Source organism: Podarcis erhardii (assembly GCF_964252035.2).
Source record: "Podarcis erhardii genome assembly, chromosome: 13".
NCBI lineage: Eukaryota > Metazoa > Chordata > Lepidosauria > Squamata > Lacertidae > Podarcis > Podarcis erhardii.
In genome coordinates, this window is record NC_138502.1 from 47,153,856 (window position 1) to 47,172,811 (window position 18,956).

Sequence of the window (18,956 nt, forward strand, 5' to 3'; positions counted from 1 at the left end):
AGACGAAGAGACTCGCGGAACGAATTAATTTCGTCTTGCGAGGCACCACTGTAATTCTGTAGCTTTAGCCCTGAGAGAAGGATGGGGAAATGGCTGAGGAATTGAGGTCTCATCTCACACAAACTATGAATAGCCTTTCTCGGATTTCAGAACCTTATCAGAAGTTCCTAGAATCATAGAATTGCAGGGATGGAAGGGAACATCTGATCTCTGAAGGTTCATTTCGTCTAAGTTGTTAATGTACAGTGGTACCTTGGGTTGCAGACGCTTCAGGTTACATACGCTTCAGGCTGCAGATCCGCTAACCCAGAAATAGTACCTCAGGTTAAGAACTTTGCTTCAGGATGAGAACAGAAATCGCACGGCGGCAGCAGGAGGCCCCATTAGCTAAAGCGGTGCTTCAGGTTAAGAACAGTTTCAGGTGAAGAGCGGACCTCTGGAACGAATTAAGTTCTTAACCTGAGGTACCACTGTACTTTCATTCTTTCCCGTGTCCATGAAATCTAGAATTTTGTTGATTCTTTAGTGGATACTAGTATGTTCATGAACTGGGGAACCTCCAGAGGCTTTGTAAAACTGCAGTTCAAAAAATCATCCTTACTTTGACCCATTCTCTTCCATTTTATTTTAAAATGCAGGTGTTAATGAAATTAAATGGAAATAAAGGTAATTAATTTCAATCGTGGGTACTGATTTTTTTGTTTTTTTGTTACATCATCTGCATTACCATGGGTAATTACCATGGGTACCATAGTTAAAAGAATTGCTTTATTCAAGACTGGAAAACAAAGCAAAACACTTGCACAAATACAGTTCAGATTTTGTACCCCAAAAAGCTGTTCCTTGTTTGCTGGAGCTCTGAAGAGGAACATTTCTGTTGGAACAGGGGATTCTCACCACTGCATTTAAAAAAAATTTTTTTTGAGGGACCTCACTTGTTAAATTTGAAGGTCTTGTTGAAAGGGTTAAAGTAAAGGTAAAGGGACCCCTGACCATTCGGTCCAGTCGTGACCGACTCTGGGGTTGCGGCGCTCATCTCGCTTTATTGGCTGAGAGAGCTGGCGTACAGCTTCCAGGTCATGTGGCCAGCATGACTAAGCCGCTTCTGGCGAACCAGAGCAGCGCACGGAAATGCCGTTTACCTTCCCGCTGGAGCGGTACCTATTTATCTACTTGCACTTTGACATGTTTTCAAACTGCTAGGTTGGCAGGAGCAGGGACTGAGCAACGGGAGCTCACCCCGTCGTGGGGATTCGAACTGCCGACCTTCTGATCGGCAAGCCCTAGGCTCTGTGGTTTAACTCACAGCGCCACCCGGATAGCTCAAATTTCTTTAACTGAAGCAACAGAAGTATTCAGGCAGTTTTGTTGCCTGTAGTTGAGCTTTTTCTGTGTCACTCTTCTCTCCCACCTTATCTAGTTTAATAGTATGCATGACATATTTTGTTAATTGCATTCTTTAAAAAATGCATATCGGGGTATTGGATTACCCAAACTTCTAGCGAAATGCTTTTCTAGTAGAACTGCATCCATTTCAAAATGCAGAGGAGTTCTTTTCTCTCTCCGCTGCCCTCCTTACCCAATTAGGTATTAATTAATAAGGCTGGGTCAAAGTTGCAAAATGGCACAATGCAGCTTGCTGTCTGTTGCCACCGCTGGAAAACTTTTCCTGTTCTGTGTGCTTGAGCCTTTGTTCTGGTGGCCTCCTACATGCATAAACAGTGTTAACATCACATCATAAGTGCCTGTTCTTCCTCACCTGGTCTTAAAGGGATAGTGGCTCTTTAAAACAGGAGCTATAGGGCCGAGCCAAAATGCAGGCCTTCTTTCCAGGAAGCCTTTTGCCCTCTGCCCAAATTTTCCCAATTTAGCAATTGTGTGTGTGTGTGTGTGTGCTTAAAGAGGTGAAAATTTTGACCTCCTTTTCAAAATGTAGGCAGTTCACAGCCCAAGCCTTCAGTTTTGCTCTAGACCCTGGCATTTATCTGGTGACATCAGGCACACATGAGGCCCTGCAAGTCTTTGTGCATCTCCAGTGACAGAGGTGGGTACTTGGAGCAGGTCAGCAATAATTCACATGGCTTCAGTGAAGTTAACAGCCCAGGAGGCCAGGCCTAGAGAGAACAGCAACTCTTCCTAGAAGATCTTGCCCCAAAGAGGCAGCTGTGGGGACTTGAAGGTCCTTGCTTTCCCACAGCTCCCTAAGTCTCCTTCTCCCCATGGTTCCTTCCCAAGCAGTCTGATGCTCCACATCATCTTCGCTCCACCATCTCCATACCTCTTCAGGTTCTGGGGGACCAGGGGAGAGTAACTTGTAGCAGAAGGGAGACCCCCCTGGCTTCTTCAGCAGCTTGCCTCATCTCTGCCTCTTGGCCTCCGCTTCTACCTCTGCCTCTGGAGTTCTGTCTGCCACAGACTCTTCCTGCTCACTCAACCCTGTTGCCTCTTTTGACACCTCCTCCTCCCAGTCTGCTCCCTCTTCTTCTTCTGACCACTCAACGTCATCCCACCACCAATCCCCTGGCTCTGAGTCTTTCCCCTTGGGGGTTCCCTAGCTGGTACAGTGGTGCCTCGTAAGACGAAATTAATTCGTTCCGCGAGTTGCTTCGTCTTGCGATTTTTTCGTCTTGTGGAGCGCGGATTCCCCAGCTTTAAGAAAAAGGAAGCAAACCCGCAAGACGTTTTCGTCTTGCGAAGCAAGCCCATAGGGAAATTCGTCTTGCGAAGCACCTCAAAAAACGGAAAACCCTTTCGTCTAGCGAGTTTTTCGTCTTGCGAGGCATTTGTCTTGCGGGGCACCACTGTACCTTCCTCCAATTCTCTGCACCCAGCCAGTCCATGGCCAGATGTGAATCTAGGTCCTCATCTGCACCCATCTTTTGTGTACCAGGTTCCAGTTGGGAGGACCCAGTTCACCTCTGGAGAGGTGCAGACTTCGTGGAAGCTTGAAGGCTCCCTTGCATGTCTAGCTTGGCTGGGTATCATGGAACTGAACCAGTATCAAGTGAGGTTACAGCTTGGTGCAGAAATAGACTTTGCCCCAGACCTGGGAGGCTTTTCACTTTTTCAAACAGAGAGCAGCATCTTTGACATCCTGCAACTGCTGCTTGTTAAGGAAGGAGCATGTCGGTCCCCTCCAAGAGAGAATTGTGTCACGTTTCATTTTGGGAGCTCATTCCATTGTACACATTTTCTTCTTCTGGTGGTGTGTTGAGCATAAAGGCTATTTATAACCAATTTCCTTCCATAGCTGGCTTTCTGTAGCACCTAAATAGATTCATCCTAATATAAAATCTCCTTTTCTTTCATGCAAATAATTAATAAAGTATTTGCTTCATACAGTGCCGTTTTGATTTCTTGTGGGGGTTTCACCTGCCTTTTGCTTTTTGATTTCCTAGATCACTGAATCTGTCTCTTGGTTTCAGGAGTGGTTTGGATTTACAGCTTTGCAGAATTACTTAACACAACAGGGAGAACGGCAGGGAAACAAGTAATTGCTGTGGAGCAATGAAATCAATAAGGATTTACGAGGGGAGAAAAGTTTTGACTTCTAATGATGAAGGGGCTTGAACACTTTGGTAGAGCCGAGAGGTCTGGGCAAGATGGTCTTCTGGGACAGCATGGGAGCTCTGTTGTCACCCTCAACTTGGGCTTCTAGCCAGAGCAGGTACTTGCTGCATGAACACTTCACTGCAGGGGCTGCCAGAATGATTCCTTGCAGATGTTGCTGCAACTCTCAGCATCCCTGACCATTCGCCATGCAGGTGGGGGCTGATGAGAGATGAATAACATCTGGATGACACCACAAAGACTATACCCCAGACTTCCTCAAACTTGGCCTTCCAGATGTTTTTGGCCTACAACTCCCATGATCCCTAGCTAGTAGGACCAGTGGTCAGGGATGATGGGAATTGTAGTCTCAAAACATCTGGAGGGCTGAATTTGAGGAAGCCTGCTATACCCACCCATTACTATGCTGCAATTTGTTCTTCCTTGCTGGTTGAGTCTCGGATTCCCTGCCATGACCGGGAGAGAGGGCAAAGAGTACCTGTTATCTCTGGAAACAGAATATGCCCAGGCTGATGGCTAGATGTGAGTGAGGATGAGTAATAGAATTGTTGCCAGCAGTATGCTGATAACCACGGCTCTACTTCTCCTTTACATCTGCTGGCCCGTTGTCTTGTCTCGGTAATGGACCAGATGAGAGCCAACAAACTTGAAACTCAATCCAGATTAGACAGAGGCATTGTTAGTGAGCTGAATGGATGGGAGGTGGCCTGCTCTTGATGGGGTTACATTGCTTCTGAAGGAGCGGGTACACAGCTTGGGGGTATTTATGGGTTCATATCTGTCCCTTGAGGCTCAGACAGCACAGATTGCCTTCTATCAGTTTTGGCTGATAGCTCAGCTGTGCCCCTGACTGGACAGGGATAGCCTGTTCTCTATGCTCTGGCAATCACTAGGTTAGATTACTGCAATGTGTTATATATAGGTCTGCTTCTGAAGACAGTTTGGAATCTTCAGCTAATGTGGAATTCAGCGGCTGGGTAAGATGGCTTGAGCATATTACACCGAACCCTGGCCCTGACTGCACTGGCTGCTGATTAGTTTCTGGATCCAATTCAAAATGCTTGTTTTGACTTGTAAAGGCTTAAATGGCTCAGGACTGCAATAAGCACCACAGTTCAAGAAGGACACTGACAAACTGGAACATGTCCAGAGGAGGGCAACCAAAATGGTCAAAGGCCTGGAAACGATGCCTTATGAGGAACGGCTGAGGGAGCTGGGCATGTTTAGCCTGGAGAAGAGGAGGTTAAGGGGTGATACGATAGCCATGTTCAAATATATAAAAGGATGTCACATAGAGGAGGGAGAAAGGTTGTTTTCTGCTGCTCCAGAGAAGCGGACACAGAGCAATGGTTCCAAACTACAAGAAAAAAGATTCCACCTAAACATTAGGAAGAACTTCCTGACAGTAAGAGCTGTTCGACAGTGGAATTTGCTGCCAAGGAGTGTGGTGGAGTCTCCTTCTTTGGAGGTCTTTAAGCAGAGGCTTGACAACCATATGTCAGGAGTGCTCTGATGGTGTTTCCTGCTTGGCAGGGGGTTGGACTCGATGGCCCTTGTGGTCTCTTCCAACTCTATGATTCTATGATTCTATGATTCTAAGCCACAAACCTACCTCGACTCTGCAATCATCATCTGAGGCCCTTCTTTGTGAGCCCCGTACATGAGAGGTCCGGAGGGTGACAACGCGAGAACGGGCCTTTTTAGTGGTGGCTCGCAATTTGTGGAATGCTCCCCCATGAGAGGCTGTCTTTCAAGCTGCCTTTCAGCCTTTTCCCATGCTCCAACAGTCATCAGGAGTTTTATGCTCTTTCATGATTTTTTAAAATAAAAAATATTCAATGATCACTTCATATTGTTTGTTGCAGAATGATTGTTCCAAGGTACCTGCTTCATGACCCCTTCTCTTTCATACTCAGCAAATCAGTACATTGCAAAACCAGATTTAGAGGTGGTTATAGCCGAGTCGTCCTTTATTGCCAGCATTCTGTCTTGAGGTCTGGTCCGTTTTGGCTAAAAGTGAGAGAATTAAGCCTTCATTGTTATGAATTTGGTGCTCTGTCTGTTTCGTTCACTAATTTTCTGCAAACATACGCCATTTAGCTATGTTGCAAAACTGAACCTAGTGGGTTTTTTATGTTTTAATTAATGTATGCAAAATAACTTTGTGCTATCAAACATTCTATCTAATTATATTCATTACTTGCTTCTCCAGGACAGGTTTTAATTAGTTATACAACAATGTAGATCAATACTCATCGTGCGCCCATTGCAATTTGCAAAACGTATGCACTTTCTTGGATGACTTAATTATTGTAACTGTAGCAGAGAGATTTCCTCTAGCTATGTTGTCTTTTTGCCCAAGTCTTCCTTTGTTCTTAAAAATAATAATAATACCGTCTTTATAAGAATATGCTCAAATACACTCATGTGCCTCTCAATTATCTCATTGCGCGCGAAGAACTTCTGGTGGTTCTTGCTCACTTCTGGGTTCCTGCAACAGTCACATTAGCTACTTTGTGCCGCAGATTTCTTAAGGGCCAAATCTAGAAATGAAAGTTTCTTTCCCATGATCCATTTTAAAAATGGAAGCACAGCCTTGGAGTCAGCATTGGAAGAGTGGCAGAGAGGGAGACCCTATAGCCACTGTCAGAGGAATGGGGTGGGTGGGGTGGGTGGGAGCGCACCACCCTCGGCACCATCAGGGAGGGGAGTACCATCGCGGCTGCCCCCCCGGACATGCCCTGCCCCCAGATGCACACCACGCCCCCTGGAAGTGCGCCAGCCATGCCCCTGCCTGCTCTCCTTCCCCAGTGCTGGAGCATGCAGCTTCGCCACTGCCTATAGCTCCCTCTACTGTGTGGAGGACTTTTTTTTAAGGAAACAACAAACAAGCAGCCTTGAAGGGTTAGCAACTGGAAGCAAGAGAGCAGTTTCCTTTCCAGACTTTAAGGGTGGTGAAAAATGCCCAACCTTGTACTGCAGAGTTTGGCCCTTGGACCTCTTAGCTTAGTGCAGTGATGCCTTATCCATTGCCCTTTGGTTCTTGTTTAACCCTCATCACCACCAGCCAGAACTGCCAGGGAGTCATAGCCTAGCAATCTCTGGAGGGCCAAACACAAGTAAAAGGGGAATTTTTGTATATAAGCTACCTTCTCCACACCTCCTCCTCTCCTCTTATTTTAAAATTGTTTTGCTGTACATTTGCTCTCTAACTCTTCAGAGCAAGGCTTTCTAGGCAGGAGAGTGTATGGCAGGCATAGGCAAACTTGGCCCTCCAGATGTTTTGGGACTACAACTCCCATCCTTCCTAGCTAACAGGACCAGTGGTCAGGGATGATGGGAATTCTAGTCTCAAAACATCCGGAGGGCCGAGTTTGCCTATGCCTGGTGTATGGGATGTCACGCAGTGTCTTTAAAAATAAATAAATCTCTAACTACGTATAGACTTCAAAATATTTTTTAAAAGGAAATTCTATCCATGAAGGCACTTTCCTGGTCCACTTCAGCAGCAATGTCTTGCTCTAAGGAAGGATTCAATATTTTTGGGGGGGGCGGGGCGGGGATTGCTCTAAAGAGCCCCACAGCGGTTAGGAGTCTCACCTGGTGGGCGGGCAGCAGCTTATGAGAAGAAAGTAGGGACGCAGGTGGCACTGTGGTCTAAACCACTGAGCCTCTTGGCCTTGTCGATCGGAAGGTCAGCAGTTCAGATCCATGCAACAGAGTCAGCTCCTGTTGATCTGTCCCAGCTCCTGCCAACCTAGCAGTTCAAATGCATACCAGTGTGAGTAGATAAATACGGTAGGTACCGCTCCCGCAGGAAGGTAAATGGTGTTTCTGTGCGCTCTGGCACATATCACTGTGTCCCGTTGCACCAGAAGCGGTTTAGTCCTGCTGGCCACATGACCCAGAAAGCTGTCTGTGGACAAATGCCGGCTCCCTCGGCCTGAAAGTGAGATGGGCGCCGTACCCCATAGTCACCATTGACTGGACTTAACTGTCTAGGGGTCCTTTACCTTTTCTTGAATGAGAAGAAACCAGGAGCCCAGGGGTGCTAATTTTCCCTTTCCTCCCACCCTTCATGATGCAATTGCATCATGAAAGGGCCGGCTCTGTATGGAAGATTATTCAGCTATGTGAGAAGCAGCTTAGTTCAGAAGTGGGCATGGGTCATTTTCCCCAAACAGATGCTCACTGACATACAAAGGTCTGGTGAGTGTTGTGTGTGTAACCTCACTCTACAAGCCTTGCTGTTAGCATGTTTTAGGTGCTTCCTGATAAAGATATTGGCTTCTTGCTGCCCTGGTGCCAGAAGGAAAAAATGAGCAGACCTGAACAATGTGCAGCATAGTTGTCTCGTTGCCATTTGCTGAATATATTTTTTGTTTTAAAAAAGCTGAACCTCAAATGAACCTACTGAATTTCTTAGAGTAGTGCAGCATAGTGACTTGCTTGCAGATTGCCTCTTCGTGGGAAGTCTCCCTGAGAATAACGTTTTCTAATTCTGATTACACCACGGGCAATTTCACTTTGTTTACAGCAGAAGGGTCCAGATTGGGCATGCTTCATAACTCCACAATAACTGGATCTGATTTGGTTTTTTAGTGCGAAGAAGGGCCATAGCTTGTTGATAGAGCATATGCTTCGTGTGTGGCAGTTCTCAGCTTCCGGCCTAGGCAACTCCAGGAACGAACAATATAGGCAGCTGTCTAATCCTGGAGAAGAACCATTGTCAATCACAGTAGACATCACTGAGCTGAGATGGAACAATAGCCTGCCTTGGATTAATGCAGTCCTTATGTAACTTAAGTAACAGAATTATCAATAAAGTAAAGATGGGGTTGGTGTAGTTTCAAACAATATCTGCAAAAATTAGTAGGAAATTATGAAAAACAAAAGGCCTCTAAGATGAATTGGAAATGAATTTGTTGCCATCTAAGTAACGCCTTCACCCTCTTACAAAATTAGACTTTGTGTTAGTTTAGCAGGGATGTAGGTTTTTGGTTTTTTTTAGCGCTCAACAGACTGTTAACTATAAGCCCAAAATGGAAGCGTCTATAATTTTATTCAGCTTGCTTAAGTGTGTACAGATTCGTTTTTTAATTATGCCCTCTCTGTTTGGACTACGGATTTTAGGTAATGCAAGAAAAATGTCGTAAGCTTGGGAATAGTTTATTACTATTTAATGCAAAACTGTCTGTTAATTGGCTGGGGCAGAAGCTGCGGATTTCAGCTCAGGCGGACAAAACGGAGTGCACTTCTACCTAGAGCGGAAGGTGTAGTCCGCCGAGGATTGCTGCTTCACAGCCTCCTGAAATCCTAAAATGCAAGACAGGTGCTCCCCACTTGCCACCCAAAGCACTCTCATAAATCCCAGCTCTCTCTTGGATTGTACAGTGCAGACTAAGCCTGAAATCAGTTTGTCAACAGATTCGTCTTGGGAGTAAGATGGTCACTGCCATCAGTCTTGGGTGGACTGTTCCCTTTAGGCCTTCCCCATAGCTGTTCTGGAATGCCATTTCCAAAGTCATGGATTCACTGTTAGAAGCCAAAGGCTACCTGGGGCTCAGATCATGTGAAGGTAGCCAACTTTGTGCCCTGCAGATGTTGTGGAACTCCAGCCGCTATCAGCCCCAATGGCTGTCGGCCAAAGATGCTGATGTTCTCCAGATCTCCAATGCGACTCCCATCATGGTGGCTGCCTCTATTTTACTAGCGCTTTGTCTCCCCTGGGACTGGTCACCCGTTTTTCTTGTCAAATGCCTTATCTCCTTCTGTGTGGCAGACTTTTGTTTCTGCAACAAAACAGAACTGCTACCAGATTTTAGGGTCCGATCCAAAGATTTGCAAATATGTGTGATTGTGGATGGCTAGCTTCCAGGGAAAAGTGTAAACTCTAGGGAAGGGGACTGAAGAACAAAGGCAGGGCTCTGTTTTCTACTAGACTTGAGAGCTTTTGCTATTTGCTCCCACTACGTTTCATTAAGCCTGACCTTTTCAGCCAGCTGGACAGTCTGGCTTTGTGTCTTGGATATGCTAGGTGACATCTTCTGACCCTGCTGAGAAATACTGGGCTCTGCCTCTACCTCACCAGGCTCCATTCCAGTTCCCAGACTCTGCTCTCTCCTGGGGTCTGAGTCTGGCAACCTTGGCAACAAAACATCAGCTTCCTGCAGATCCGCTCCTTACTCTGTTGCTACCTGGTCTCACTTTCACTCCACAGGCCTTGCTGTTTCCGTTTCTCTGTCGCTCCTTTTGCACCTGCTTTCTAGAGTTGTCTTCCGCTTGCCTCCCTGACCTACTATTTTTTTGCTTTGATCCTGTTCTTCTTTCCCTCTCCTGGAGAGGCTCTTATACCACGAGGAAGGGAGCACAAGATCCCTACAGTGCATTTTTCGGGCTGTGTTAATCTTGCTAGCTGTAATAATGTTGCAGCCAATTTGCACAGTGCTGCAACCTCTAGCTGAATCATTGAGGTCCTTAAATGCTCTGCCACTGAGCTATGGCCCCAACCCTTCCACATGCGAATTGACTGAAGGGTGTGAACTGTACAGTGCAAGCAGTACCTATGCACACAGTGCAGCATGATGATTTGATACAGTAAGCCCACACCTTACACGAGGGTTATGTCCCAGGTGCCTGAAACCAAAACCACGTACAGTGGTACCTTGGTTCTCAAACAGCTTGGTACTTGAACAACTTGGAACCAGAACGCTGCAAACCCATTTGCGAACTTTTTTCGGAAGCTGAACATGCTCCGTTTTGAGTGTTACGCTTCCGTACTGAGTGCCACACTTGCGTTTTGAGTGTTGCGCTGAGGTCTGTCTGTTTTTGCTATTTATTTTGCATTTTTGTTTTTGCGGCTTTTTTTGTTTGTTTTTGTGACTGTGTGGAACCCAGTTCAGCTACTGATTGATTGATTGTGTGCCTGCAGTACTGTACATTGTTTATTGCTTTCATTTTATGGATCAATGGTCTCGTTAGATAGTAAAATTCATGTTAAATTGCTGTTTTAGGGGCTGTTTTTAAAAGTCTGGAATGGATTAATCCATTTTGCATTACTTTCTATGGGAAAGTGCACCTTGGTTTTAGAACGCTTTGGTTTTGGAACAGACTTCTGGAACAGATTAGGTTTGAGAACCAAAGTACCACTGTATAATCAAAACACATTGGGTGCGATTGCCAAAGTCTCTCTCTCCCCCCCCCCCAGATACCTGTCCCCTTTCCACCCCTTTTAAAATTTATTTTTATGCCATGTGCGTAAAGTTAAATGCACAAAAGTTAAATGCAGGAAAGGTTTGAGCTTACCGTGCATGCAGTATATAATCCTCCCTCTCCTCTTCTCCTGCCTGGTTGCGCTCAGGAAAATATGGTCCACAATGCTAAGAGCAGGATGTTTGGTTCTGGATAAAGGCATCTGCTAGACTAGAGATTCCCTAGAGGTGCTTCAGAGTCCCAGCTGTGCTTGGCTTTAATGGAGGTTGTGAGTGTGTGCTGTGAGCAGTTGTTCTTTTTAGCATTAGAGTATAATAGAATAAGTGGGATGCGGGTGGCGCTGTGGTTTAAACCACAGAGCCTAGGACTTGCCGATCAGAAGGTCGGCGGTTCGAATCCCCGCGAGCTCCCGTTGCTCGGTCCCTGCTCCTGCCCACCTAGCAGTTTGAAAACATGTCAAAGTGCAAGTAGATAAATAGGTACCGCTCCGGCGGGAAGGTAAACGGCATTTCCGTACGCTGCTCTGGTTCGCCAGAAGCGGCTTAGACATGCTGGCCACATGACCCGGAAGCTGTACACCGGCTCCCTCGGCCAATAAATGGAGATGAGCACTGCAACCCCAGAGCCGGTCACGACTGGACCTAATGGTCAGGGGTCCCTTTACCTTTAGAATAGAATTTTAAAAAGTAAATGGTTGCTTGTTTCCTGTGGCAGCCATGATTATTTACCTCCCCCTGCAACACCCCTAATTCACATTTTAATTTTTTTTTTGTTTTTCAGTGAATTTATTGGACTCTCGATCAGTAATGGGGGATCTTGGATGGATAGCCTACCCGAAGAATGGGGTAAGTTTCTCTTGTGCCATGTGATGTTCTAATGATAGTTCTTTTTCATGCAAGGTTCTCCAGAGCAGTTTGTGCACCCCTATGCTCAAGGCTGCAGCTTGGCTTCCAGATAACTCTGCCCAGAATCTCCCAGATCTTGGGGCCAAGCTAGGTGACATTAGTCACATGTTTAAACAAGTATGTCTGACATGGCCTCTTTTATTTTTGGAGCAAAAACCTCAGTGGGGACCCAGTCTGGATAATATGCTCTGGAACAGGACCCCCTATGACTGTTTTTGATCCACAATAAATGGGACACTGAACCTTGCTGCCCTTAACCCAGCTTGTTTCTGTCATTCCTTCAAAGTCACTATACCTTTTGTTGTTCTGACCTCTCCCTTCAGAAGGGTGTGTGTGTAGTCATTGTCAAGCCTGTAGAGCTTTTGTACTCCAAAATCTTGTCTGCTAGGATTCTTATCTCCTTTTCTTATTGGAGGTTCCCAATGAAGACTGTTAAAGCAGTAGTATTCAATATGGTGCCCTCCACTTGAGGCTGGACTCCAAACTTCCATCATTCCTGACCATTGCCCATGAAGGCCAGAGCTGATGAGAGTTGCTGTCCAACCTCCCCGTTAAAGGGTCATCTTGGACTCTTAGCATGCTACCAGCTTGGAAAAAGAAATGGTCATTATACAGGTGCAACAAGAATGATTGACTAAAATAATGGAGGACATTTTCTTTTCTTTATTAAAAAGATTTTTAAAAAAACCAAGCTGGCCAGACTATTGACTACTTCCAGAATTCCCTAGGGCCTTCTGGCGGTTCCCTCACTGTGAGAAATAAGGTTACAGGGAACCAAGCAGAAGGCCTTCTCAGTAGTCGTGCCCGCCCTGTGGAATGCCCTCCCATTAGATATCAAGGAAATAAACAGCTACCTGACTTTTTGAAGACATCTGAAGGCAGCCCTGTTTAGGGAAGTGAAGTGTAGGTGGGTTCCCACGAGGCAAGACACAGTGATAACAGCAACAACCTTTATTGAACTAGCAGAGCTGGACAACATGGGCAAAGCAACTGCTTATATACATTTCTGAAGGCCAGGGCCAATCCCACTCCCCACGTGATTGGTTGTCTAACCTTCCAAGCTGCGAATCATGACTCAGAGTTTAAGGGCCAATGGCAGAAGCCCAAATCCTGAAATGTTCTGTGATTGGATATCATATATCGAATCAGAACACAGGAGCTCAGATTCCTTCGTCCAGACTCAAGCTCAGGCAAACACAGACCACTGAATACATAACAGGAAGTTTTAAATGTTTGATGTTTTATTGTGTTTTTAATATTCTGTTGGGAGCCATCCAGAGTGGCTGGGGAAACCCAGTCAGATGGGTAGGGTATAAACAAATTATTATTATTATTATTATTATTATTATTATTATTATTATTGACTTGAGTTCAGTAAACCCACTTCTCTGAGATTTATGCCCCAATATATTCACAGCCTTTTTTCAGATGTCGGAAATGCTGCTTTATTTCTCTACATTTCTTATCTCACACACAAAAACCACCAAACAACAACAACAACAACAAAAACCAATCGGACAGTTATGATGAGAGTGCATGACGGATCTCGTCTCCAGTTCTCCTTTTTCTGTGAACCGTCCCTTGGATCTTTCCGGGCCCCAAGCTGTTATTTGTCACTGCTCAATGACCCACCCTTGCATCGTGGTGTTCCCCTTCTGTTGTTAGATGTATTGGTTTTTATGCTTCTGTGCTTTTATGTTTGTACATATTTTATGGGCTACTAGCCGTAAATAAATAAATATTTAAATATTTAAATTTAAATATTTCTCTACAACTGGCGCGCCATTTGTTTTCTCTCGTTTTCCCTAATATCTCCTTCTCTCTCAAGATCTGCTCTATGTAAATATTTAATTCTCGATTCCAGATATAGATTTGAAAAGTGGTTGCTGTAATTAAAATGAAACCGGAGGAGGAGAAGCTTCTGAAGGCTGAACTTCCTTCCCCATATGCTCTGCTGTCAGGACGTCCTTTGAGGGATGCTTAGTGTACTAAAGATTCGTCTTCTTGTGGTGCTTTAGCAAGGTTTAGCCAGAAAACAACCCGTCCTTTCAAAAGACTGCCTGATTAATGCCTATTACTAATATTGGAGTCTTCATCATTTTAATCGCTTCCCAGTGCTTTGTAGTGATTCAGTGTGATGGTTTGCTTTAAACTAGCAAAATCAAATTACTTTTTCTGGAAATATTTATGCATGGTTTGAAGTATGTCATTTTTATAAAATAAAATAAAAATAAAGTAGATTGTTAATGGCAGCTGCAAAATATTTCTCAGTTTACAAAAAACCAGCAGATTGCATGGTGGAGGAAATTGTTTAACGAGTCCCTCATGTAGAAGCAAAACCACATGTCGGGGAAGAAGGCAGGGTTAGAGAACTTCATGGCATACTAGTTCCAAATGTGGAGAGAGGCTTTCAAAATGTGGAAGGCCACTCATACATTTGATTTTCACTCTGATAATATGTTCACAACTGAGTCACTTGAATTATATAGTCACTGACCTTAAGTAATGTGATGACTACTACAACAACAATTATTTATTGCTTGTTGAGGTCCCCAGGGCCACGCCAATAACTCACACATCACACAGAAAGTTTGTTTAAGGTTTTTGGCATAATTTTGGCCAAAACTTTATTAAAATACAAAACTGTGAGTGCTTGCTTAGGCATTGGTTGCGACTATCTGCACCCCCCCATGGGGGAGAGACTGACATTCCGCACGCCTGTGAAAGTCAGAAAAGGGGAATACACTTGGGGGTAGCGACGGAGCAGGGAACCTGCCCTCAGCCCTCCCCAAATTCAACCAGGGGTTCTTGCATGGCCCAAGCCCCTTGACAGGGTAGACGAAAGCAATAGTGAACCCCTGTATTCCTTTAACGGAATCCCTTGCAGCAGCAGCGTTAGAGGGGCAGGAACAGCCAATCCATGCCCCTCAACCAACCAAACCATAAACCAATGCCTAACCGCAACCTTACAAGTTGTGACGATTTGCTACGCAGTAGGCAAAAACCAAATGGCCCCAGCCAATCAGCCAGATGGACAAAATTCCTACTGGGCCCCTGCCCCAAGAGCAGACGACCCCATGACAGGCATAGCAAGGTCAAAGCGAACAACCCTAAATATAGGGGGGGGGGACGGGCAATCTAATGCACGGGGCGAAAAGAGGAAGCTCTACGCCTCGTGCAGGGAGTTTTAGTATTTCTTGCTGTCAGTCAACAAATGGCAACATTAACTTCTTCCCAACAACAAGGGAAGCCCAATCACAACAGTGGCCAACGATCAATTAGCCCGCCCCACAACTTTGGAGTGTCCTGTCGGCCCCCACCGCAACACATGCTCTCCATGAAGGAGAACACGCTTTGTGGCCCAAAGACCCACCTGTCGAAATTCAATGCATATAAAATATATTGAAAGCACACAGACTACTAGGACATATCATAAGACAGTGCTAGTTTCTGACTTTTGTCTAATACATATCGATCTCTGATCCTGACCACCAGAGACAGAAACTTGTCCATGGCCAAAGTCACACCGGAAATCTCTTCTTCTAGTAAGCCACTTGGCATAGAACTGGGCAGATTTACCTGGTAGATTTGCCATTAGTGGATTAATCAGATGTTGTCGGGTCCCAGCATTTGATGACTAAACCAGAGCTCAACCAGTAGTAGTAAATTAGTGAGGATCTCCTTCATCCATTTACATGGGTGCTCAAAATGGCATGCATGCCCCTTTTCTCATTTTATTCTTGCAAGAACTCAGTGAAGTAGGCTGCTTTGGGTTTTTGTAGGTGTGCTTTGTTAGTGGGTCTCAACAAGATGGATCCCTTTTTAAATCGTGGAATATCAGAGAAGGCTGGCTAACCTTAACTTCTGAAATAACTTTTAGTACTTCTGCTGTGTAAAACTGCACCCAGCAAGCTTAGTTCTGTTCTTATTCTGTTGCCACTATTTCCATTAAAGGTAAAGGTAAAGGGACCCCTGACCATTAGGTCCAATCGTGGCCGACTCTGGGGTTGCGGCACTCATCTCGCTTTATTGGCCGAGGGAGCCGGCGTACAGCTTCCAGGTCATGTGGCCAGCATGACTAAGCCACTTCTGGCGAACCAGAGCAGCACACGGAAATGCCGTATACCTTTCCACCAGAGCGGTACCTCTTTATCTACTTGCACTTTGACGTACTTTCAAACTGCTAGGTTGGCAGGAGCAGGGACCGAGCAACGGGAGCTCACCCTGTCACAGGGATTCAAACCGCCAACCTTCTGATCAGCAAGTCCTAGGCTCTGTGGTTTAACCCACAGCGCCACCCGCGTCCCAAGTACTACGTATTTCCCTTACCTACAGTTAATTCCAGCGCTGACTGTCTCATTTTGGTTTGTAGATTGGAACATTGAATCAGCAATATAAACACCATGTTTCAGGACAGATGCAAACATAGTTCAAAAGCACCTGTATCTTTGACCTGTAACTTGCTTCCGGCTACATTCAGACAGGGGGCTTATTGCATAAGTTTTCCTGGTTATAATGCTAGTGCTTCTGCCTCTTGTTGTGTTGTGTCACGGAATGGTGGCTTTTTGATTGACACACCACCATGTTGCACTAAAATTTTGAATCTCAGATGGTGGGAAGGAATTGTGTGTACTGGGACACCAATCCAAATTTTGTAATGCAAGCAGTGGTGGCGCTATTGTGAAAACTGCAGGAAAATTACAACACAAATCTCCAAGTTAACGGGGTTGCAAATTGCTTTTTCTTTCCTGGAAACAATTAACCCAGAAATGAGCACTAAACTTCTACTAGATTTCCAGAAGCGGTTTTTATGTTGTGTGAAAGATCACATAAAACTTGAAAATGAACAGGGAAGGAAATGTTGAAAAGATGGCACAAAGTGCTGCCTGAATACAGCCTCTGTACACAAAGTGGAAGGTAGTACAGTGGTACCTTGGTTCTCAAATGCCTTGGTTCCCAAACACCGAAAACCCAGAAGTAAGTGTTCCGTTTTTCAAACATTTTTCAGAAGCCGAACGTCCGATGCAGCTGTCGGCTATTGTTTCGGGGCGCCTGCACCAATCAGAAGCTGCGCCTTGGTTTTCGAACATTTCGGAAGTCAAACGGACTTCCAGAACGGATTAAGTTCGAGAACCAAGGTACCACTGTATTTGGTGCTTTTGGTTTTGCTATTTATTTTTTGTTTTTGTTTTTGAGGCTTTTTCGGTTAATTTGTTTTTGTGGCTGTGTGGAACCCAGTTCAGTTGATTGATTGATTGATTGTGTGACTGCGGAAATGGATAAAAGTCTCCCCTCCAAACAATGACTATCATCAGAGAAAGAATTTTTTTTTTTAAATTTTCATCATTTACAATACTATCTTATTTATTTTATAGTACAGTACATTGATTATCGCTTTCATTTTATGGGTAAATAATCTCGTTAGAGAGTAAAATTCATGTTAAATTGCTGTTTTAGGGGTTGTTTTTAAAAGTCTGGAATGGATTAATCCATTTTGCATTACTTTCCATGGGAAAGCGTGCCTTGGTTTTGGAACGCTTTGGTTTTGGAACGGACTTCCAGAATGGATTAAGTTTGAGAACCAAGGCACCACTGTATTAGCTAACAGATTACAGGCAAAGCAAATATTGCATCTTTCTTCCTAAACTGGAAGCTAAGCCACTGGCCCCCTCATTGCTCCCTTGAACTCATTGAAAACAGGCAGCTTTTTAAATATTTGTGTTGGAAAGCCATGCCTAGCATTCAAGCTTAACTGTATTAGAAATGTACCAGTGACCATAGAGTTGAATAAGATTGGCAAAGTAGACTTGTTTATGCAGTCGGGGAACTGGTTTTGTGGTATGGTTATATGTGCAATGAATTAATGAGAGGCTAAAATGAAAAGAGTTTGTGGGTCAGTTGGGGCTTTTCACTCCATGCTGTGAAAAAAGAAAAAGTAGCAGTGACTTATGAGTTTGGGAGTTGAGAGATGTGGTTTATGTGAACAGTTTTAGGATTTGCCTAGGGTCCTCGTGGGTCCTCATCAGAGGTAGGCACTGAACCCTCACATAATACTAAGTCATTACAGTTTTCTTAATAACTTAGTATTATGTGAGGGTTCAGTGCCCTTTGAGATATTCAACAGTGTCCTTTGAGATAGTGAACAGTTCAGTCGTACCTTGGATCTCAAATGGCTTGCGATTCGAACGGTTTGGCCCCCGAACGCCGCAAACCCGGAAGTGAGTGTTCCGGTTTGCGAACGTTTTTTGGAAGCCGAACGTCCGACGGGGCTTCCGCGGCTTCCGATTGGCTGCAGGAAGCTCCTGCAGCCAATCGGAAGCTGCACCTTGGTTGTCAAACTTATTGGAAGTCAAATGGACTTCCAGAACAGATTCTGTATGACAACCAAGGTACAGGGTGGTAGATTAAAAAAAAGCCAGATATCAACTGCTATTGCTGATTTGTGTAACTGTGGCTCGGAAAATGTCCCCAAGAGACTTAGCCACGTCTGCTTCGACAGGCATGCAGAAATTTTGGTGTGGTTGTTATTTGACATTTTCTGCTTTTTAGGACTGGGGCTGAGAAAGTGTGGGAGGTGGGGCTTAATACCCTCAAGCTGTGATCCTGATGAAAATTGCCCTCTCAGCTGCTATCTAAAGCAGTTTGTTCTTGCATGCTTAATTTTTCTATGTGTTTCAAATAAACCATTGTGTGTGTATATGCAAAAAAGCTTATGGTCACCTGCAATTTGCAGAATCTGTTCAGGCCTTGGCTTTGCTCTGTTTGCTTCATTTAGCATACAGTATAAACCACAGAGCCTAGGGCTTGCCGGCGGTTCGAATCCCCGTGATGGGGTGAGCTCCCGTTGCTCGGTCCCTGCTCCTGCCAACCTAGCAGTTCGAAAGCACACCAGTGCAAGTAGATAAATAGGTAGCGCTCCAGCAGGAAGGTAAATGGTGTTTCCATGAGCTGTTCTGGTTTTGCTAGAAGTGATTTAGACATGCTGGCCACATGACCTGGAAGCTGTCTGATGACAAATACCGGCTCCCTCAGCCAGTAAAGCGAGATGAGCGCTGCAACCCCAGAGTTGTCCGTGACTGGACTTCATGGTCAGGGGTCCCTTTACCTTTTATAGCGATGTCCACATCTTGTTCTGAAAGCTCTCTGTCCTCCGCTCACCTGCCCACCCCAAGCCTTTGTGAGAGCTTAATCTTCTTTGTCCTTTTGTCCTGCTTTTTATCCCCCCCCTCTCACTTTCATACAAGAACACAACAACAACACCTGCCTGCC

General features: G+C 45.0%; 1 protein-coding gene across 8 annotated transcripts in view; it reads left to right on the forward strand.

The window, feature by feature from the left end:
- Nucleotides 1-18,956, forward strand: part of EPHA5 (EPH receptor A5) — a 255,158-nt gene that overhangs the window by 12,188 nt on the left and 224,014 nt on the right. For all 8 annotated transcript variants that reach the window (XM_081836263.1, XM_081836264.1, XM_081836267.1 and 5 more), the window contains exon 2: nucleotides 11,563-11,627. In XM_081836263.1, the coding sequence (XP_081692389.1) occupies nucleotides 11,563-11,627 (65 nt within the window). The remainder of the gene's footprint in view (nucleotides 1-11,562; nucleotides 11,628-18,956) is intronic.